Source organism: Hemitrygon akajei, chromosome 7 (assembly GCF_048418815.1).
Source record: "Hemitrygon akajei chromosome 7, sHemAka1.3, whole genome shotgun sequence".
In the NCBI taxonomy this organism is placed as follows: Eukaryota; Metazoa; Chordata; class Chondrichthyes; order Myliobatiformes; family Dasyatidae; genus Hemitrygon; species Hemitrygon akajei.
In genome coordinates, this window is record NC_133130.1 from 179,669,399 (window position 1) to 179,687,334 (window position 17,936).

Consider the following 17,936-nt stretch of genomic DNA (forward strand, 5'->3'; position numbering starts at 1 on the left):
GGAGAAACAAAAATGCCGAGAAATAGGACTTTTTCCTGTGTATCCGTATTTCCAACTTCCACTGAAAAACCCAGCAATTCAATGCAAAGCTCAAACTAAAGGTCAGGCAGCCTTTCCTGGTCATTTGGACAGAAGGTGTGCAAGTAAACTCAGGGAGCCCAATGTTCCCGAGAAAGGGAGTAGCTAGACCCCAATATTCATTACAATCCAGTGAGCCCAATGACCCAACACCGACAAATCCATGAAGAAGTTTAAATCCTGAGTTTCTCCAGCATTTTGTGCGTGCTGCTCTGGATTTCCAGCATCTGCAGAATCTCCTGTGTTACTGACAAACCCTTTCACAATGGCTGAATGGCTTGTCTCACAAAAAAAAAACAACGATCAGAGATCAGGCACCTACCAGCCTCTGAGCAATGCATGGAGAAATTACTGGTGCAGCCACAACAGGCTGGATGTGCTGCTGTACTGTAAAACTCCACAAAGCTGGGAATTATGATCTTGAAGCCTGGCCTTTACAGAGCGCACGGCCCAAAATGTTAGGGGGAAAATTAACACGGAATTAGCAAGTGTTACCTTCCACCATGGCAGTGCTAGGACAGAAAGACAAGCTGACAGGTGGGCTCTGTTTCAAATGCTGCTCAGCAAAGTCCTGTGCTTCCTGTCGTGGAGGGAAATCTGTAAGAAGGCAAAGAGACGTCAAGAATCCATCACCTGACAACCCTTCCACTGACAATAATATTAAAATCTGCAAAACTCACAAACATTAAATCAAACACATTTCCCACCACCACAGTGACCAAAGCACTAACATGGTCAGTTCTTCCTTGCCACTTTGAATTCATCAGCAAGAACCCATTGCACTCTTATTAGCTTAACTCAAAGGTGTAATCAGTTCATTTGGTCAAAAGAATAACATTTAGAAGTTAGAGAGTACCACTCCCATATGCTAGTAATGTGTCTGGTGTGGGACCAATCGTCAAAGCTTCAAACTCTCAGCAGATACATTTACAACCACACAAAACACCAAACTGTAATATGACCATTCTCCGTATTTTCCTTCCCACTCCCTCAGGATTGTAGACAATTGCCTTCCATTTCTATCCTGGGCTGACTGTTGAGGACAAAGTTTAAACTCTTTGCACAAACAGGCAGAATGTGCACTTTGGCACAGGCAGGTGAGTGGGTAAAATGTGAGTTAGTATGCTCCTTCTGCCATTTACAGTGCCCAAATGCATTAATTTGAGGTTCCTAATATTATCCTGAAAGCTTCTCCTCTAACCTGAAACAGTCATGGGCCAGGGATTCTAAGGAGTCAATGGAAATGTTGCATTACTTCAGGAAGCTTTGAGTACATCCGCTGCCATCCACATCACATTCCCATGACAGTCTGATTTAGAGAAACATACATAAAATACTGGTGGAACTCAGCAGCCAGGCAACATCCATGGAGGGGAATAAACAATCAACTTTTTGGGCTGAGACCCTTCATCCCAAAACATTAACTGTTTATTCCCCTCCATAGATGCTGCCTGGCTTGTGGAGTTCCTCCAGCATTTTGTGTCTGGTGCTCATGATTTCCAGCATCTGCAGAATCTTGTGCTTGAAGTTTGGGTCTGTTTTGGGAATATGGTCTTGAGCATACCAGTGATGTGGCCTGACTTTCTGAAACTTGGTCCTAGGTGCAGATTGTGTTGGAAATGTCATTGGCATCAGTTCACTTACTTTTCTCATGAACCTTGCAGAGATTGTGATATCTTTCCACTGTGCTGCTTGTTACTCTAAATATGGTTACTACAGAACTACTCACAGCAGCTCACACCAATTTGTAGTCAAATGTTTGCATTATATAGGTTCCTGTAATTTATACTGCTGCCTGCAATTTCCCACAGAAGGGTTTGAGAAGCCCATATGGATGTCTGAAAACAATAATCTCAATTGCTATTTTGTTTCCTTGTGCAAAGTTGCACCAAAACACATATTGTTGTTCTAGCATGACGTTCCCTATTGACATTACCAACACCTGTTGTGCTTCATGCTGAGAACTGTTTGTACAACTAACTCTCAAAAGGACATAATAGAAGCAATCCTCTTCCAGGTGTAGGAAAGCGTTGCTACTGTATGCATGAATGCTGTAATAATGGGAAGGAACGAGAGGATGCTCTGAAGAACAGAAATGAACTGGACAGGCTGGCAAAGAATGCCCAGAAGAAACTTTTTTTGTATATGGGGGCAGAGACACCCTGCAGGACTACAGCCAGGCGTTCCTTGAGGAAAGCTGATCTTAACAGAGACCTCCCTGGCATGTGCAGTGTCTGAATACCTGCATGTCAGGGGAGCAAACGTCTGAGCCTTCACCTGTGGGCTGAAGGAAAATGAGGGGAAGTCTCTTTCACTGGAATAGGGGATTTGGGTGACCTGTTTCATGCAGCATTGAGATGTGGCAGAGGACAGCTGTATCAGCCTGGAATGATTCTGAGATAGAGAGCGGCCTGATTTTGACTTCCACCAGCATCAGCAAACTATTCAAAGCAAACCACAGACCAAATTCAAGTTCACAGGAAGTCAGTGTAGGCTTTTTAAACTAGGATGGCTTCAGGAAAATATAAGGGTGAGTAAGACATAGAATAAAACAAGGTGCGCAAAATACCCCGCAAACCAGAGTGCAGATTAACAGAGTTCACATTTTGAGTCTGGGACCCTTCACTAAAATGCCACCCTCCAATCAGAATGGCTGGATTTCCTTTATTTTCTCATATGGTGTATCCAGAGAGCCGTGCCTATCACTTGACAGCACTGCCCTCACCTGGTCGGAGGGCACACCACATGCCAGTCAACATTTCACCCCTCCCAACTAATCAATGCACACTTAACCATTGGCCACCTTAATTGGATTAACCCATCTAGCACCAAGCCGTTGGCCCCAGTGAATCACATGGGCTGGACCCTCCAGCCCCCTGACCTATAAAGGGTGCTACATGTGCTTGGCTCGCTCTCTTTTTGCCATCCTCGAGGGACCACCCTGCTTCACTCCAGGCTGAAGACTGCAATACAGTGCTGGAGACACATGGTAAGGTGTGCACTGAATAGGGTTGTGGGGTGTCCCTGTAGCAGAGAGCCGTGCCTGCCGATTGTCAAGGGGTGGCGATATCGTAGTTACTTTCCCTTCACTTGTATGTGTACCTGTACTCTGTCCCCACATCGTTTTCCCCTGTATTGTACTGCCGACCTGATTTTTCCCATGCTCATCTATTCTAAGCGTGTTTGTGTGAATATTGTAGCCACTTGTGTTGTTCCCAAGCTTTTCTACCCTTGTAAATAAACTCATTATTGAACCTGTGTGTTCAGAGCCCTTGCCTTTAAGACCCAAAGAATCTGGCTCATTTCCATCACAATATATGGGTGGCAGGTAAGGTGAACATTTAATTTACCATGAGATGGTGGTAATGAGCCACCTTATATAATTCTACAGTCCATGTAGAGATACTCCACTGTTACTGGGTAGGTTTTGTTATTGGACATCATGCCAATCAGAAAAATGTAAAGTGATACTGCAGTGTTAAGTCATTTACTGTCTAGATTTGTGGCCACACAGTCGCTACACACAGTAGATACTTCCACAAGAATAAAGCTACTTTGACCTACAGCAGGCAAACTTCAGCGGCACTGCGAGAAGGGCAAAATTCATTTTGCATTCCAATATGACAGCTTTAAATCAGCAATTTCAAAAATTGGGTCTCAATAATGCAGAGTTGTCTTATAAATTCATTTGGTTCTGAAATGGAAGACATTACTTAATCTGGTGTAGATCTGACTCTGGACCCACCAATGTGGGTCTTTTAAAATACACTGAGTGGCCACTTTACTAAGTACACCTGCTCATAAATACAAGTATCTAATCAGCCAATCACATAGCAGAACTAAGTGCATGAAAGCATGCAGACATGGTAAAGAGGTTTAGTTGTTGTTCAGACCAAACATCAGAATGGGGAAGAAATGTGATCTAAGTGACTTTGATGGTGGAATGATTGTTGGTGCCAGCCAGGCGGGGTGGTTTCACTAACTCAGAAACTGCTGATCTCCTGGGATTTTCACACACAATAGTCTCTAGAGTTTACAGAGAATGGCGCAAAAATAATAAACATCCAGTGACTGGCAGTTCTGTAAGTGAAAACACCTTATTAACGAGAGAGGTCAGAGAGGCCAGACTGGTTCAAACTGATAGGAAGGCGATAGTAACTCAAGTAATGACACGTTACAACAGGGGTATGCAGAAGAGCATCTCTGAATGCATAACACATCAAAACTTGAAGGAGATCGGCTACAGCAACAGAAAACCATACTGGGTTCCACTCCTGTCCCTAGTAAAGTGGTTACAGAGTATACCCTCAATTCAGAGATAATCGAGGACAGGCGATGGATGTAGCAAATGGATAATGAGTGGCACCAACTGCCGTGAATGAATATAAAGTTACCCACAAGAAAGTCATCTCCCTGCTATCACCCAATCCCTTCATCAGTTACAGCACAATTTCTTTCCTTACCCCTAAAATGACCCATGACAGTACATTCTAGCTGCAATTGACAGTGGGACCCCTGCTGATTTAGACCACTCAGCTCTCTGCTCTTCCCAACATAGGACACACAAGACCCATTATAGCCCAAACCATTTTTCCATTTTAAGTCAAATCAGTTAGTCAAATTAAAACTATAAATTTCTCAGCACTCAGGTTAGCATTACCAAAGGGCAGCATATTTGGCAATTGTCATGTGGGTCCGGAAATAGTTTAATTAGTAATTGGGGAGTCAGAACTTTATTGGCTTAGATTATGAATTCAAGACTCTGAGATAACAAGAGGAACTGAACCCTTGGTTAATTATCAACTTAGGGTAAAGGTGGGGGTAGGAGTCATGTCAAAGTCCCCTCTCTTTTCCTCCCCCACTCCCCATCATTGGTCTCTCATTGTTTAAGTAAAGACAGGCATTCTGCAAGAATAAACAGAAGCAAACATAAAAATGTTAATCATAAACCTCTGTAACAGAAAGACTAGTTAGCAATTGTGTTGCAACATTCATCTGCTAACCTCTGAATTTATGCCCAGACAGAAGATTGAAGTCTGCTGTCTCTGCTGGTTAGAGGGGCTGAGTGCAAAACAACCTAGTCTGACCCAACTTAGGATGAATATGTCAAACAAATTTGGGAGACTAAAACACCTGCTGAGCCAGGACTCAAAAATTCTCAACCCAATCCCACAGGCCTCCATGTTACATATGTTATTAAGATATCACAGAGGGTAACAGGCAGTTTCACACCTGGATGGTGGTGATGCTGGAGCCACGTCCGACTCAACTGCAATGCCAGCGATGCATTTAATTTCTGATGGTCTCCTGCCAAACCCAAACTCAGCTTCTCCCTCTCAAACTGGAAGTCCTCCAGATCTGGACACAGCTTCAGGGAGCACTGGGAAAGGAAAAGTTTGGAAGCAGCTCATTATTCACAGTGACTGCGCTTAATCTCAACTACCGAGTCCCTTATGGTGAAACATCAGCATTGATTGTCGAGTTTAACAGGTCAATCAGATGAGGTGACAGGTTTTTGGTGCTGTAATAGTGTTATGCTAACTGCTAAGTTGTCCCAAGTGTTTAACTGTTCACTCAATCACTCTTCAAATGTAATCACTGTAATAATGTAAATAACCCATGCAATCAACAAGCTTCCACAAACAGCAGTGTGAAAATTAGCCAGTTAATCTACCCAAGCAGAAAGTGTGGGCTGAGCATCTACTTTCAAATATTTGACATCTGTTACGTACCCCGTAACTGGGTGTTTGACCAGCAAATATAGAAGAATCCGTTGGAGTCTGGTGGTACTATTTTCAAACAGTGTTTATTAGTAAAATATACAAATCAATATCAACAATGCAAATATATAGATAATACACGTTAGCAAATACTAAACCTAAAAGTGTGGGTATAATAATAATCAATAATAAACAAGCTCTATCGATGTCTAGGGGATAATAAATTGTCACATGTGAATATAAAGTTCAGTTCAGTTCTTATGTGCTGAGGTAGTTGTTGGTTCGTGTTTTAATCGTTGGAGAGAGAGAGAGAGAGAGAGAGAGAGCGAGCAAACAGTGACAGCTAATGTCAGGCAAACCTTCCTTTACGTTCTTGATCCATCGATATGTTGTTGTGGCCATTCAGGTATGACCCCTCTGTCCTTCAGCTAGATCGTTCTTCTGTGGTGGACTCGTCACCCAGGCAAGGGTGGACACACACACAAGCCCCCACCGGCCCTGCTATAACACTGAGTTAAATTGACCGATCCTTTGTTCGGTCCCCGATGCCCCACACCTTCACGTGGGTTCCAACACTCAAGCAGTGCTCACTAGTGTGTCTCCTGGTGTGTCTGTCTCCTCAGACCACACTTTTATCCCCACTCACGGGGTCTCAGGTGTCAATCAGTTTTGAATGGCTTAGTCCATCAAACCAGCCCACTCCAGCTGTCCACTGAGGAATTTTAATGAACAGAATGGTACCAAGTAAACAGCCCTCTCCGGAGCCATAAGTCTTTCAGGAGTCATAATATGGTGGGTCAACAAGTCTCTCTCCCCTGGTGTTATCTCTCCCTTATGTGAAGCAGATGTTCCAGTCCCAGTATGTTTTCCCTTTGTCTCTCTTTCTCTCTCATTAGCAGCGTGGTAACAGTAACAGTTTGAGATTCTCCCAGGGGGGGGAATATGGGCAACTCTGTACCCTTCTGCCCATCAGAGTTGTTCATCCTTCATAACACCCCCATCCTTCTAAGAATTTTCACTAAGGTGAAAATTAACTAATACAGCATCTTATAGAATTATAGAATCTAACAAAATACAGAAGTGTTCTTAATTACAAATACAGATATACATTCAACTTAGCATCTAGACAGTCAGCGATTACATTGTCACTCCCTTTAATATGTTGTATCTTAATATCAAATTCCTGTAGCATCAGACACCAATTTAATAACCGCCTATTTTTTTTCCTTTTCGTCAGAAAAAAATACTAAAGGGTTGTGATCTTAGGTTAAGTGTATATTACAAAAGGTGAACCAATACATGTGTGATTATACTGTGGTACATTACAGAAGTTTGTGCAAATACTAATCTCTATTTTACTTTTAAACTTAACAGTCAATCTTCCATGGTGTTTTTTTATCTTTCACATGCTTTGTCAAATTCCCTCAAAACCAGATCCTATTATTCAAAGTGGCATTTGGTCAACCTTTGTCCCTTTTCCACTTAACTCTCACATGGTTAGCTTGCTCACCAGTGTGGAATAGGCCTTCACATACTCCTTTCATAGGAGTTATCACCAATGTTTTTCAAACAAAACCCATTTTCTGAACTTCCACACAATTCTTTATTTTTAAGCAAGTCATTAATTCTATCTTCAGGACCTTTCATTCAATTAGTTTTCAGTTTAACATCTGCAAGTGATCCCTCTTTGTCAAAACAACACTTTTGGTTCTGTCTCTCCAAATCACCTGCTTTAATAACATCAGCGAGTTGTTTACCTTTAAATTCCAAAACAAACTGTAATTGATTCACAGGCAACTTGTTAACAAGCCATTGTTCCTTCAGCCTGGTTACTGCTTCTAAAACCAATTCAGACTTTAAATTTTCTTTATTCAATTTAGGAACAACACCTTTCCCTTCTCCTTCAGTAATATTCACATCACCAGCTTTCATCTCCTCACTAACTTTTAACACACCTTCTAACACAAACAACTGAGAATTCTCACTTTCCACTGGTACCAAGGTTACCAGAACCTCATTACATACCCCGTAACTGAGTGTTTGACCAGCAAAGATAGAAGAATCCGTTGGAGTCTGGTGGTACTATTTTCAAACAGTGTTTATTAGTAAAATATACAAATCAATATCAACAATACAAATATATAGATAATACACGTTAGCAAATACTAAACCTAAACGTGTGGGTATAATAATAATCAATAATAAACAAGTTCTATCGATGTCTAGGGGATAATAAATTGTCACATGTGAATATAAAGTTCAGTTCAGTTCATACGTGCTGAGGTAGTTGTTGGTTCTTGTGTTTTAATCGTTGGGGAGAGAGAGAGCGAGCAAACAGTGACAGCTATTGTCAGGCAAACCTTCCTTTACGTTCTTGATCCGTCGATGTGTTGTTGTGGCCATTCAGGTATGACCCCTCTGTCCTTCAGCTAGACCGTTCTTCTGTGGTGGACTCGTCACCCAGGCAAGGGCGGACACACACACAAGCCCCCACCAGCCCTGCTATAACACTGTGAGTTAAACTGACCGATCCTTTGTTTGGTCTCCGATGCCCCACACCTTCACGTGGGTTCCAACACTCAAGCAGTGCTCTCTAGTGTGTCTCCTGGTGTGTCTGAGGGGTGTCTGTCTCCCCAGACCTCACTTTTATCCCCACTCACGGGGTCTCGGGTGTCAATCAGTTTTGAATGGCTTAGTCCATCAAACCAGCCCACTCCGGCTGTCCACTGAGGAATTTTAATGAACAGAATGGTACCAAGTAAACAGCCCTCTCCAGAGCCATAAGTCTTTCAGGAGTCATAATATGGTGGGTCAACAAGTCTCTCCCCCCCGGTGTTATCTCTCCCTTATCTGAAGCAGATGTTCCAGTCCCAGTATGTTTTCCCTTTGTCTCTCTTTCTCTCTCATTAGCAGCGTGGTAACAGTAACAGTTTGTGATTCTCCCAGGGGAGGAATATGGGCAACTCTGTACCCTTCTGCCCATCAGAGTTGTTCATCCTTCATAACACATCCACCTCAGAGCAGACGAGAGCTTGATTAAACATTCCATTTAAGAGACATCACCTCTCTCAGCACTGTCCAATTACACCCACGTGAGCAATTCACCTACTAGCCCGTACGTCTTGGGAACGTGGAAGGAAACCAGAGCACTCAGAAGAAACTCATGTGTTCCTGGGGAGGATGTACAAACTGCCTACCAACAGTGGAACAATGGAACCCAGGTTGCTGCCATTTTAATAGTGCTGTGCTAACCATTACACTACCATAAGGTGCCAGTCTACATTTTTGCTCAAAGTTTGGCGTAGGACCTAAATTTTTTTACTGTCTCAGGAGAACTCTAACAACTGTAGTGTTAGGTGAAAGCTACAGCCTTTAACCATTGAGGGACACTGAGGTATTAAAGAACCATCCCACTCTCAATGTACAATCAGTAAATAAGAAACACTGATTAAGTATATATGAACAGAACAACTGTTGCAAAAGGCTTCAGCGATCTGAAAAGGGAAAATTGAATATCTGTGATGGGATACCCATGCTTTCGGAAATCTACGACTGCCACAGAATGAAGAACAGCAGGCCAAGCAAATATAGGATCATATTGGATGTTGTTGGATCCCATGGTAAAAGTAGCCTGCATGTCTTAGTCCACCATGGACCAATAAAACGTACCATCGATGACCCTTTGCTAGGTCTGGGACTGGGATTTTTTTTTGCATTTTAAGAGACAAACCCTCTGTGCAACAACACGTCAAGGGGTCAGCAGGGCAAGGTAATACCATCTTTAGCATCTACAGCAGTGAACTTCCTTCTATCACAAGGGTAGAAGTATGGTAGAGGGGGGGCACGGTAGCATAGAATCATGGTTGAAAGATTATAGCTGGGAGCTTAATGCCCAAGGATGCACAATGTATTAAAAGGATAGGCAGAAAGGCAGAGGAGGTGGCATTATTCTGTTGGTAGAAAATGAAGTCAAATCATTAGAAAGAGGTAACGTAGTCAGAAGCTGTTGCACATGCCAACAGCAATAGACCACAGACACAGATTTTTAATGTTAAACAACTATATTTTCAATTTAATAGTCAATTAAAACAATTACTCCCCTCACCAAAAATTAACAGTGCAATGCATCTCGGCTCACATATTATGGAGGTCTGGAAACAGTTCTTCCCAAGTCTTACTCAACCCAAAATACAGACAATTTAAACAGAGTCCTAGGATGACAATGTGTAGTGCGGGGCCAAGTGGTTAAGGCATCGGGACTAGTGATCTGAAGGTCGTGAGTTTGAGCCCCAGCTGAGGCAGCGTGTTGTGTCCTTGAGCGAGGCACTTAACCACACATTGCTCCAGTCCACCCAGCTGAAAATGGGTACTGGCAAAATACTGGGGGTTAACCTCGCGATAGACTGGCATCCTATCCGGGGGGTGGGGGGGGAGAGTCTCTTACTCTCAGTCGCTTCACGCCATGGACACCGGCATAAGCACCAGCCTGATGAGCCTATAAGACTTGGGACAGACTTTAACTTTTAAGATGACAATCCAGAAGGTTCTGAAATCCACGGGAACAGGTACAGGTGTCTGTGAGAAGGGGTTCATAAATCCACATTATGATGACACAAGGTGACGGTCACAATAGATTCCAGAAGTCCAGTGGTCGTCACTTAAATACTAGAATCCACGCAGGGATAACAAGCTGACACCCAAGTTCCAAACTCCACGTAGGGATATCACAAGGTGACGGTCACGGAATATTCCTTAACACAAGTGGTCGCCATGAGAATTGAAAAAGAACCACTTATCTGCGAGGCTAAATTAGAAGCATGTTGGAATACTCTCTACTTGCCTGGATAAGTGCAACACTAGCAAATCACAGGAAGCTTGACACCATTTCAAGACAAACCATTCCAACCGCCTGAACGTTCATTCCCTCCCCAGTGTGTACTCACTGTAACATACACTCCAGTTACTCGCCCAGCCTACTTGTGACAACACCTCTCCAACCCACGAGCCCTACCACCAAGGTGGACAAGAGCAATGGGATCTCCTGCACCTGAAGATTCCCCCAATTAGTATATAATCCCAAATGGAAAGATATCATCCATCATTGCTAGATTTAAATCATGAAAATCCCTACTGCGGGAATACCTTCACCAGAAGGTCTGCTGTAGTTCCAGGATGCTGTGTACCACCTAGAAATGGGCAGTAAAAGAACACCTCAATTTGGATTTCTCTCCCAACCACTCCAATTTTACTTACTCCGATCTCTTTTGCTCTTTCAACAAGGACAGCCATTGACCCACTGGGTTGTGAAACTGTGAATGCAGGGACTCCAGGCTGGAAAACAAAAGGAAAATATGACAGTTTACCCTAGAAGTGAAGACCAGAATTGCAAAGCAATAAGTTGTCACTTGTCAGAAAAAGTCAAGGGAAGAGGAAGGACAAAATTTCATGACTAACGTCAATGAGAATAAACCTGATTCTGAGGAAAGAATGGGCATTTACTTAGCATCTGAGGATATCCTAAATTATTCCATGTAGAAATCTTTTTTGAGGAATGTTAAAAGAATAAACATCTTGCAATTTCAAAAGCAAATTTTAAGATTTTAAAGTGCTCAATGGAAAAGATTCTCAGCTTTCAAAAAGTTAGCTTTTGTTGCATGTTGTTTATTTTGTGCCCATAAGCTGAGTGCCTTGTTGTTTTTATCTGTGTTTCTGTATTTGTGATTTTAGCTACCTGTTATGGTTTGTACAGCACTTTGATCAACACGGGTTATTTCTAAATGTGCTTTATAAATAAATTTGACTTGACTCAAACTTGTAGTGCATCTATGTAAGCAGGACTGGAGAAATCATATGACCATCAACATTAAGATGTTTACATCCTACTTGTTCCTGCTTCCTCTTACCTTGAATATGCCTCCTTTCTGCCACGCAATTTTCTCCATGGTGTCTCCCAGGATACTGACATGATCAATCCCCAATGATGACACTCCACACACTATGGGACGCCTAAACATTTCAAGCAATCACAAGGGGAACATCTCAAGGTTAATGAGTCAGATTAAATACCAAGCAGTAGTACTTAGGCCAGCAATCATGGATGAAAGAGGAGCTTGTTCATGCACTACTATGGAACTGTACATAGTCAACAGACACACCACCAAGCAAAATAAAATCCATTACCTTATTATGTTGGTACAGTCATAAGCTCCACCAATCCCAACTTCTAATATTGTGACATCAATCTGAAGGAACACAAATGGTAATGCTTAGAAATTGAGGGGTTTGTTTCACAGTGATTTATCCCCATCAACCAATTAGTCACAGAACACTGCAGCACAGAAAAAGGCCCTTTGGCACATCTAGTCCATGATTAACTATTCATCTCCCTAGACTTGCACTCCAAACATGGCCCTCCATATATCTCCCATTCATGTACCTATCCAACTTTCTCTTAAATGTTGAAATCAAATCTTCACCCACAACTTCCACTGGAAGCTCGTTCCACTCTCATCACCCTCTAAAAGACAAAGATCCCCCTCACGTCCGCCTTAAATATTTCACCTTTCACCCCCAACCCATGATCCCCATTTCTAATCTTATACTACCTCAGTGGAAAAAGCATTTAGCCTACTTATACCCCTCATAATTTTGCATCACATCACCACTCGTTCTTCCTTGCTCAATGGGAATAAAGTCCTAAACTATTCAACCCTTCCCTATGACTCAAATCCTCACAGCTAGGTAACATTCTCTGCACTTTTTCTATCTTATTAACATCTTTCATATAGGTAGGTAACCAAACTGTACACAATCCTCCAAATCAGGTGCCAGCAATGCCTTATACAACTCCAATATAACAACCCAACTCTTGTACTCAATACTATGATTTATGAAGGCCATTTGGGACAACTAATAGACACACATAATACCTCAAGACTACTCTCGAACATCCAGGTTCAAAGAGAAATATATATTGAAAATAATTAAGCTGTGCAAAAATAGTGAGATCACTCTTCTCATCTCCTCTTTCCCTTTCTTCCATGGTTCACTTCCTGTCCTATCAGATCCTTCCCTCTTCAACCTATTCCCTCCCAGCTTCTTACCTCATCCCACCTCTCCCTCACCTGGTCTCACCCATCACCTGCCAGCTTGCACCCTCCTCTACACCCTCTTATTCTGGCCTTTTCCTCCTTCCTTTCCGGCTCTTATGAAGGGTTTCGGCTCTAAACTTTGACTGTTTATTCCTCTATGTAGATGCTGCTTGACTTGCTGAGTTCAACCAACATTCTGTGTGTTGCTCAAGACTACCCTCACTTTCTCCATACTGGATACTATACCTTTTCATGCAAGAAGATGTGGAAGGCAAGGATGGTGAGAAACCGAAAATATGCAGGCATGGTCCCGGAGTCACTGTCCTGGGTACAACATCAAGACGAGGCGTGGAGGGGAAAAGAAGAAAAAGTGATGTTTCATATCCCATTCCACAAAGTATCCAGAAGTCCTTTATTTGTAACAAGATCACACAAAAGCTTTCATCTCCAAAGGCGTCACAACGCTAGTTAACGCAACTTGCATTCTGCAAGTCAAAAATCAGCCGAACACATTCATTCCTTCCACAGCATGTACTAACTGTAACATACACTTCAATTACCCACTCAAGCTTCTAATGACAACACCTCTCCAACTGACAAGCCCTACCACCAAGGTGGACAAGAGCGATGGGAAACTCCAACACCTGATGATTCCCTCTAGATAGCACATAATCCTGACTGGAAAAATTTTACTGACCCATCATCGCTGGATCCAAACCCTGCAAACCCCTACTGTGGGAATACATTCACTAGGACTGTAGTAATGCCAGGCTACTGTGTTCTGCCATCTTCTCAAAAGCAACCAGAAATGGGCAGCAAATGCTGACCTTGCCTGGTTAATGCAATTTGTGCTCTGCAAGTCAAAAATCAGCAACGCACCGGATTAGGTACTCATTACACAAAGGATAACAAATCGCTCCAACCTTAACTAATGAATTGGATCAAAATCCATTCCAGTTAATCATACTGGAAATATTTTCAAAGCATGGTTCATGATGGAAGCTTACTACTAATGCGTCAATAGCACCTACGAAATGGGTATTTGATTCCAGACTAATGAAAATAGAAAAGGGAAACTTAAGTTTCTTGTTGGTGTAGTATATGCAACTGCCAATCATTACAGAACACTCCATGTAGATCTAGAAGCAATGTTCAGCAACACGTGACAGAATCATCAATACTTGCAGAAAGAGTGAATAAGGCAAATAGAAAAATGCCCCAACCACTGACGATCAGTCTCTTACCTTTGTCTCTTCCAATCGATTATACACTTGCCAGAAGTACTTTGTGAAGAGATCTTTGCTGATCGGTTTGCCATTAATCCTAATTCTCTCCCTTACTTGCACCAGGTGTGGGGAACTGTATACAAGAGATAATTAAAACATACCAAATTTAAAATGCAGTGAAAAAGCTCGCATGAGCAAACAGCAAAAGCAACAAACCAGGCGCATATTTCGACTGCACCTTTTCCCAAAGTTTCAGGAAGGTCCAAAGCACCTTACATACAACGGAGTACGTCACTAATGGTGTCACTGCTACTGTAGAAGTGCACCAATCAATTACCTCACAGCAATTTTCCACAAATAGAATGACCTCCTATAGAGAAACACAGAAAACCTACTGCACAATACAGGCCTTAGGCCCACTAAGTTGTGCCGAACATGTCCCTACCTTAGAAATTACTAGACTTCCCCATACCTCTCTATTTTTCTAAGCTCCATGTACCTATCCAAGTCTCCTGTCCTGTCGTATCCACCTCCACCACTATTGCCGGCAGCCCATTCCACGCACTCACCACTCTCTGAGTAAAAAACTTATCCCTGACATCACCTCTGTACCTACTCCCCAGCACCTTAAATCTGTGTCCTCTTGTGACAACCATTTCAGCCCTAGGAAAAAGCCTCTGACTATCCACACGATCAATGCCTCTCATCATTTTATACACCTCTATCAGGTCACCTCTCATCCTCTGACACTCCAAGGAGAAAAGGCAGAGTTCAATCAACCTGTTTTCATAAGGCATGCTCCTCAATCCAGGCAACATCCTTGTAAATCTCCTCTGCACCCTTCCACATCCTTCCTGTAGTGAGGCAACCAGAACTGAGCACAGTACTCCAAGTGGGGTCTGACCAGGGTCCTATATAGCTGCAACATTACCTCTCAGCTCCTAAATTCAATTCCACGATTAATGAAGGCCAATACACCGTCCGCCTTCCTAACCACAGCATCAACCTGTGCAGCTGGTTCCTATCCTAATAAAGGGCCTCAGCTCAAAATGTCGACAGTTTATTCCCTTCCATAGATGCTGCCTGACTTGCTGAGTTTCCCCAGCATTTTTGTCTTGCTCTGGAATTCCAGCATCTGCAGAATCTCGTGTTTATGACCTATATCTATTTGTGTATTATGGGTTAAGGTTTAGATCAGAGATTCATTAATGGTAGGAGGCCCAAAGAAGGGCATAAAAAAGGTCAGGAACCCCTGGTTTGGGTAAACACTCCTGTTCTAATTGAAAACAATGCTGTAGATCCACCTGAGCAAAAGCAGCCTTGGTTTAAAGTTACCATCTGAGAGGTGTTACCTCCCACACCACAAAAACCCCTCTGGATGCCAATGGAGTACTAGCCTACATTTTTGTTTGAAAGACAATGGACTAGGGAAAAGTCACTAGCAGGACAGGGGAGGGGTAGGGAGAAACAAAAGAAATTTAAAATCCAGATAGCACGAGAAGGGCAGTCAAAAGTACATCAGGGGCAGGAGTACATGAAAGGGAGTATGGAAAGAGAATAAAAGAGCTAAGTACATGAATGAGATTATTCACATTAAAACTATATAAAACTACAATTGAGATTATTCACTTCCTTGTGACTCTGTAAATAAACAACAGCGTGTAATAGTAAATTGACACAGAGCATGACCGTGAGATTTTACCAAGTAGAAAGAATGCATTTTTCTAATTAATTACAGCCACAAGCAACACAATAGTTCAGCTGTTCAAAAACAAGCAACCCCAACCCCATTTGGCTAACACCAAACTCATGATCATTAATGAATCAAGCAATACTTCAGCCTCAATGGGATCAGTTCATACAATGAACAGATTCTAAAGAGCAACCAGCTCATTTTTCTTGTTAAATGTTGAGATGAATGTGACTTTTAGCAACAGAATTGCAGTGGAGGGCTCACTTCTATTTCTGTCATTCTGTATTCATTTCATCTGTATTCAGATGTAATGCAGTTTCAACATTGCAATTACAAATTACCTTAATTAATCCCAGCTAGTTCAAACTGTATGATCTTTAGCATACTCAATACAACTATCTGTTATGAGGCTATAAGGCTAGAACTTGCCGGTGTGAACTGGGATGATGTTTTTGCAGGAAAATGTACTATGGACATCTGGTCAATGTTTAAGGATCTCTTGCAGGATGTTTGGGATAAATTTATCCCGGTGAGGAAGATAAAGAATGGTAGGGTGAAGGAACTATGGGTGACAAGTGAAGTGGAAAATCTAGTCAGGTGGAAGAAGGCAGCATACATGAGGTTTAGGAAGCAAGGATCAGATGGGTCTATTGAGGAATACAGGGTAGCAAGGAAGGAGCTTAAGAAGGGGCTGAGAAGAGCAAGAAGGGGGCATGAGAAGGCCTTGGTGAGTAGGGTAAAGGAAAACCCCAAGGCATTCTTCAATTATGTGAAGAACAAAAGGATGACAGGAGTGAAGGTAGGACCGATTAGAGATAAAAGTGGGAAGATGTGCCTGGAGGCTGTGGAAGTGAGCGAGGTCCTCAATGAATACTTCTCTTCGGTATTCACCACTGTTATGACCGCAGCCCCCTCCTTTGTGAGAATCACAAGAGCCCTAGTGGAGGGGGGGGGACCCAGGAAATGGGAGAGCGACATGCTGGATGCCTCGTTCCCCCCGGAGATGCAAAATAACGCGACATTGGCCATTGTTTCTTGGAGACACCTCTGGGGATTGGGGATTGGGCTACGTGCACACCCTCGGGCAATGTGGGCTGGAGATTGCATCACCCCACCCTGATTGACATCTACAACCCTGCAAGTCAAGATAAAAGAGGGGCTGCAGGGGGCAGTCCCCTAGCGACGCACCAGAAGGAGACACCATCGCTCATCGCTCCCGTGATAACAGGAAGCTATTCGGAAGCCACGTGCGGAGCGGGTGGCTGATAACACCGAAAAGGACTTCGAACTAACAATGGGGAACCAATGTTCCCGATTCAACGGTTTTGCGTCCTAAAAGACTGGGCAAGTTTCTTTTCTCACAAAACCTCTCTCTCTCCAACAAGGAAAAAACCAGCGGTCCCAAAAGGCTAAAGCCTGCATGAACTTGAGAGACTTTTATATTTCCATCGGACAATATTTTTACCCCTAGACAAAACGATAGAGCTACTTCTTATTGATGATTATTACTATACCCGCGCTTTAGATTGAGTATTGACGACGTATATTATCTGAATGTTTGTATTAACCTTACTTTTGTGCCCCTTTATAAATAAAAACTTTTAAAAATAGTACCATCAGACTTCAACGGACCTCTCTATCTTTGCTGGTAAGTGACCCAGTTACGGGGTACGTAACACCACTGAGAGGGAACTTGCTGACGGTGAGGACAATATGAGTGAGGTTGATGTTCTGGAGCATGTTGATATTAAGGGAGAAGAGGTGTTGGAGTTGTTAAAATACATTAGGACAGATAAGTCCCCGGGGCCTGACGGAATATTCCCCAGGCTGCTCCACGAGGCAAGGGAAGAGATTGCTGAACCTCTGGCTAGGATCTTTATGTCCTCGTTGTCCATGGGAATGGTACCGGAGGATTGGATGGAGGCGAATGTTGTCCCTTTGTTCAAAAAAGGTAGTAGGGATAGTCCAGGTAATTACAGACCAGTGAGCCTCACGTCTGTGGTGGGAAAGCTGTTGGAAAAGGTTCTTAGAGATAGGATCTATGGGCATTTAGAGAATCATGGTCTGATCAGGGACAGTCAGCATGGCTTTGTGAAGGGCAGATCGTGCCTAACAAGCCTAATAGAGT

At 42.8% G+C, this 17,936-nt stretch overlaps 1 protein-coding gene across 2 annotated transcripts in view; it reads right to left on the reverse strand.

The window, feature by feature from the left end:
• Nucleotides 1-17,936, reverse strand: part of fpgs (folylpolyglutamate synthase) — a 68,035-nt gene that overhangs the window by 27,842 nt on the left and 22,257 nt on the right. For both annotated transcript variants that reach the window (XM_073052763.1, XM_073052764.1), the window contains exons 5-11: nucleotides 14,134-14,248; nucleotides 13,136-13,213; nucleotides 11,979-12,040; nucleotides 11,702-11,804; nucleotides 11,052-11,129; nucleotides 5,311-5,458; nucleotides 574-675 (exon numbers count right to left, since the gene is read on the reverse strand). In XM_073052763.1, coding sequence (XP_072908864.1) covers nucleotides 574-675; nucleotides 5,311-5,458; nucleotides 11,052-11,129; nucleotides 11,702-11,804; nucleotides 11,979-12,040; nucleotides 13,136-13,213; nucleotides 14,134-14,248 — 686 coding nt within the window. The remainder of the gene's footprint in view (nucleotides 1-573; nucleotides 676-5,310; nucleotides 5,459-11,051; nucleotides 11,130-11,701; nucleotides 11,805-11,978; nucleotides 12,041-13,135; nucleotides 13,214-14,133; nucleotides 14,249-17,936) is intronic.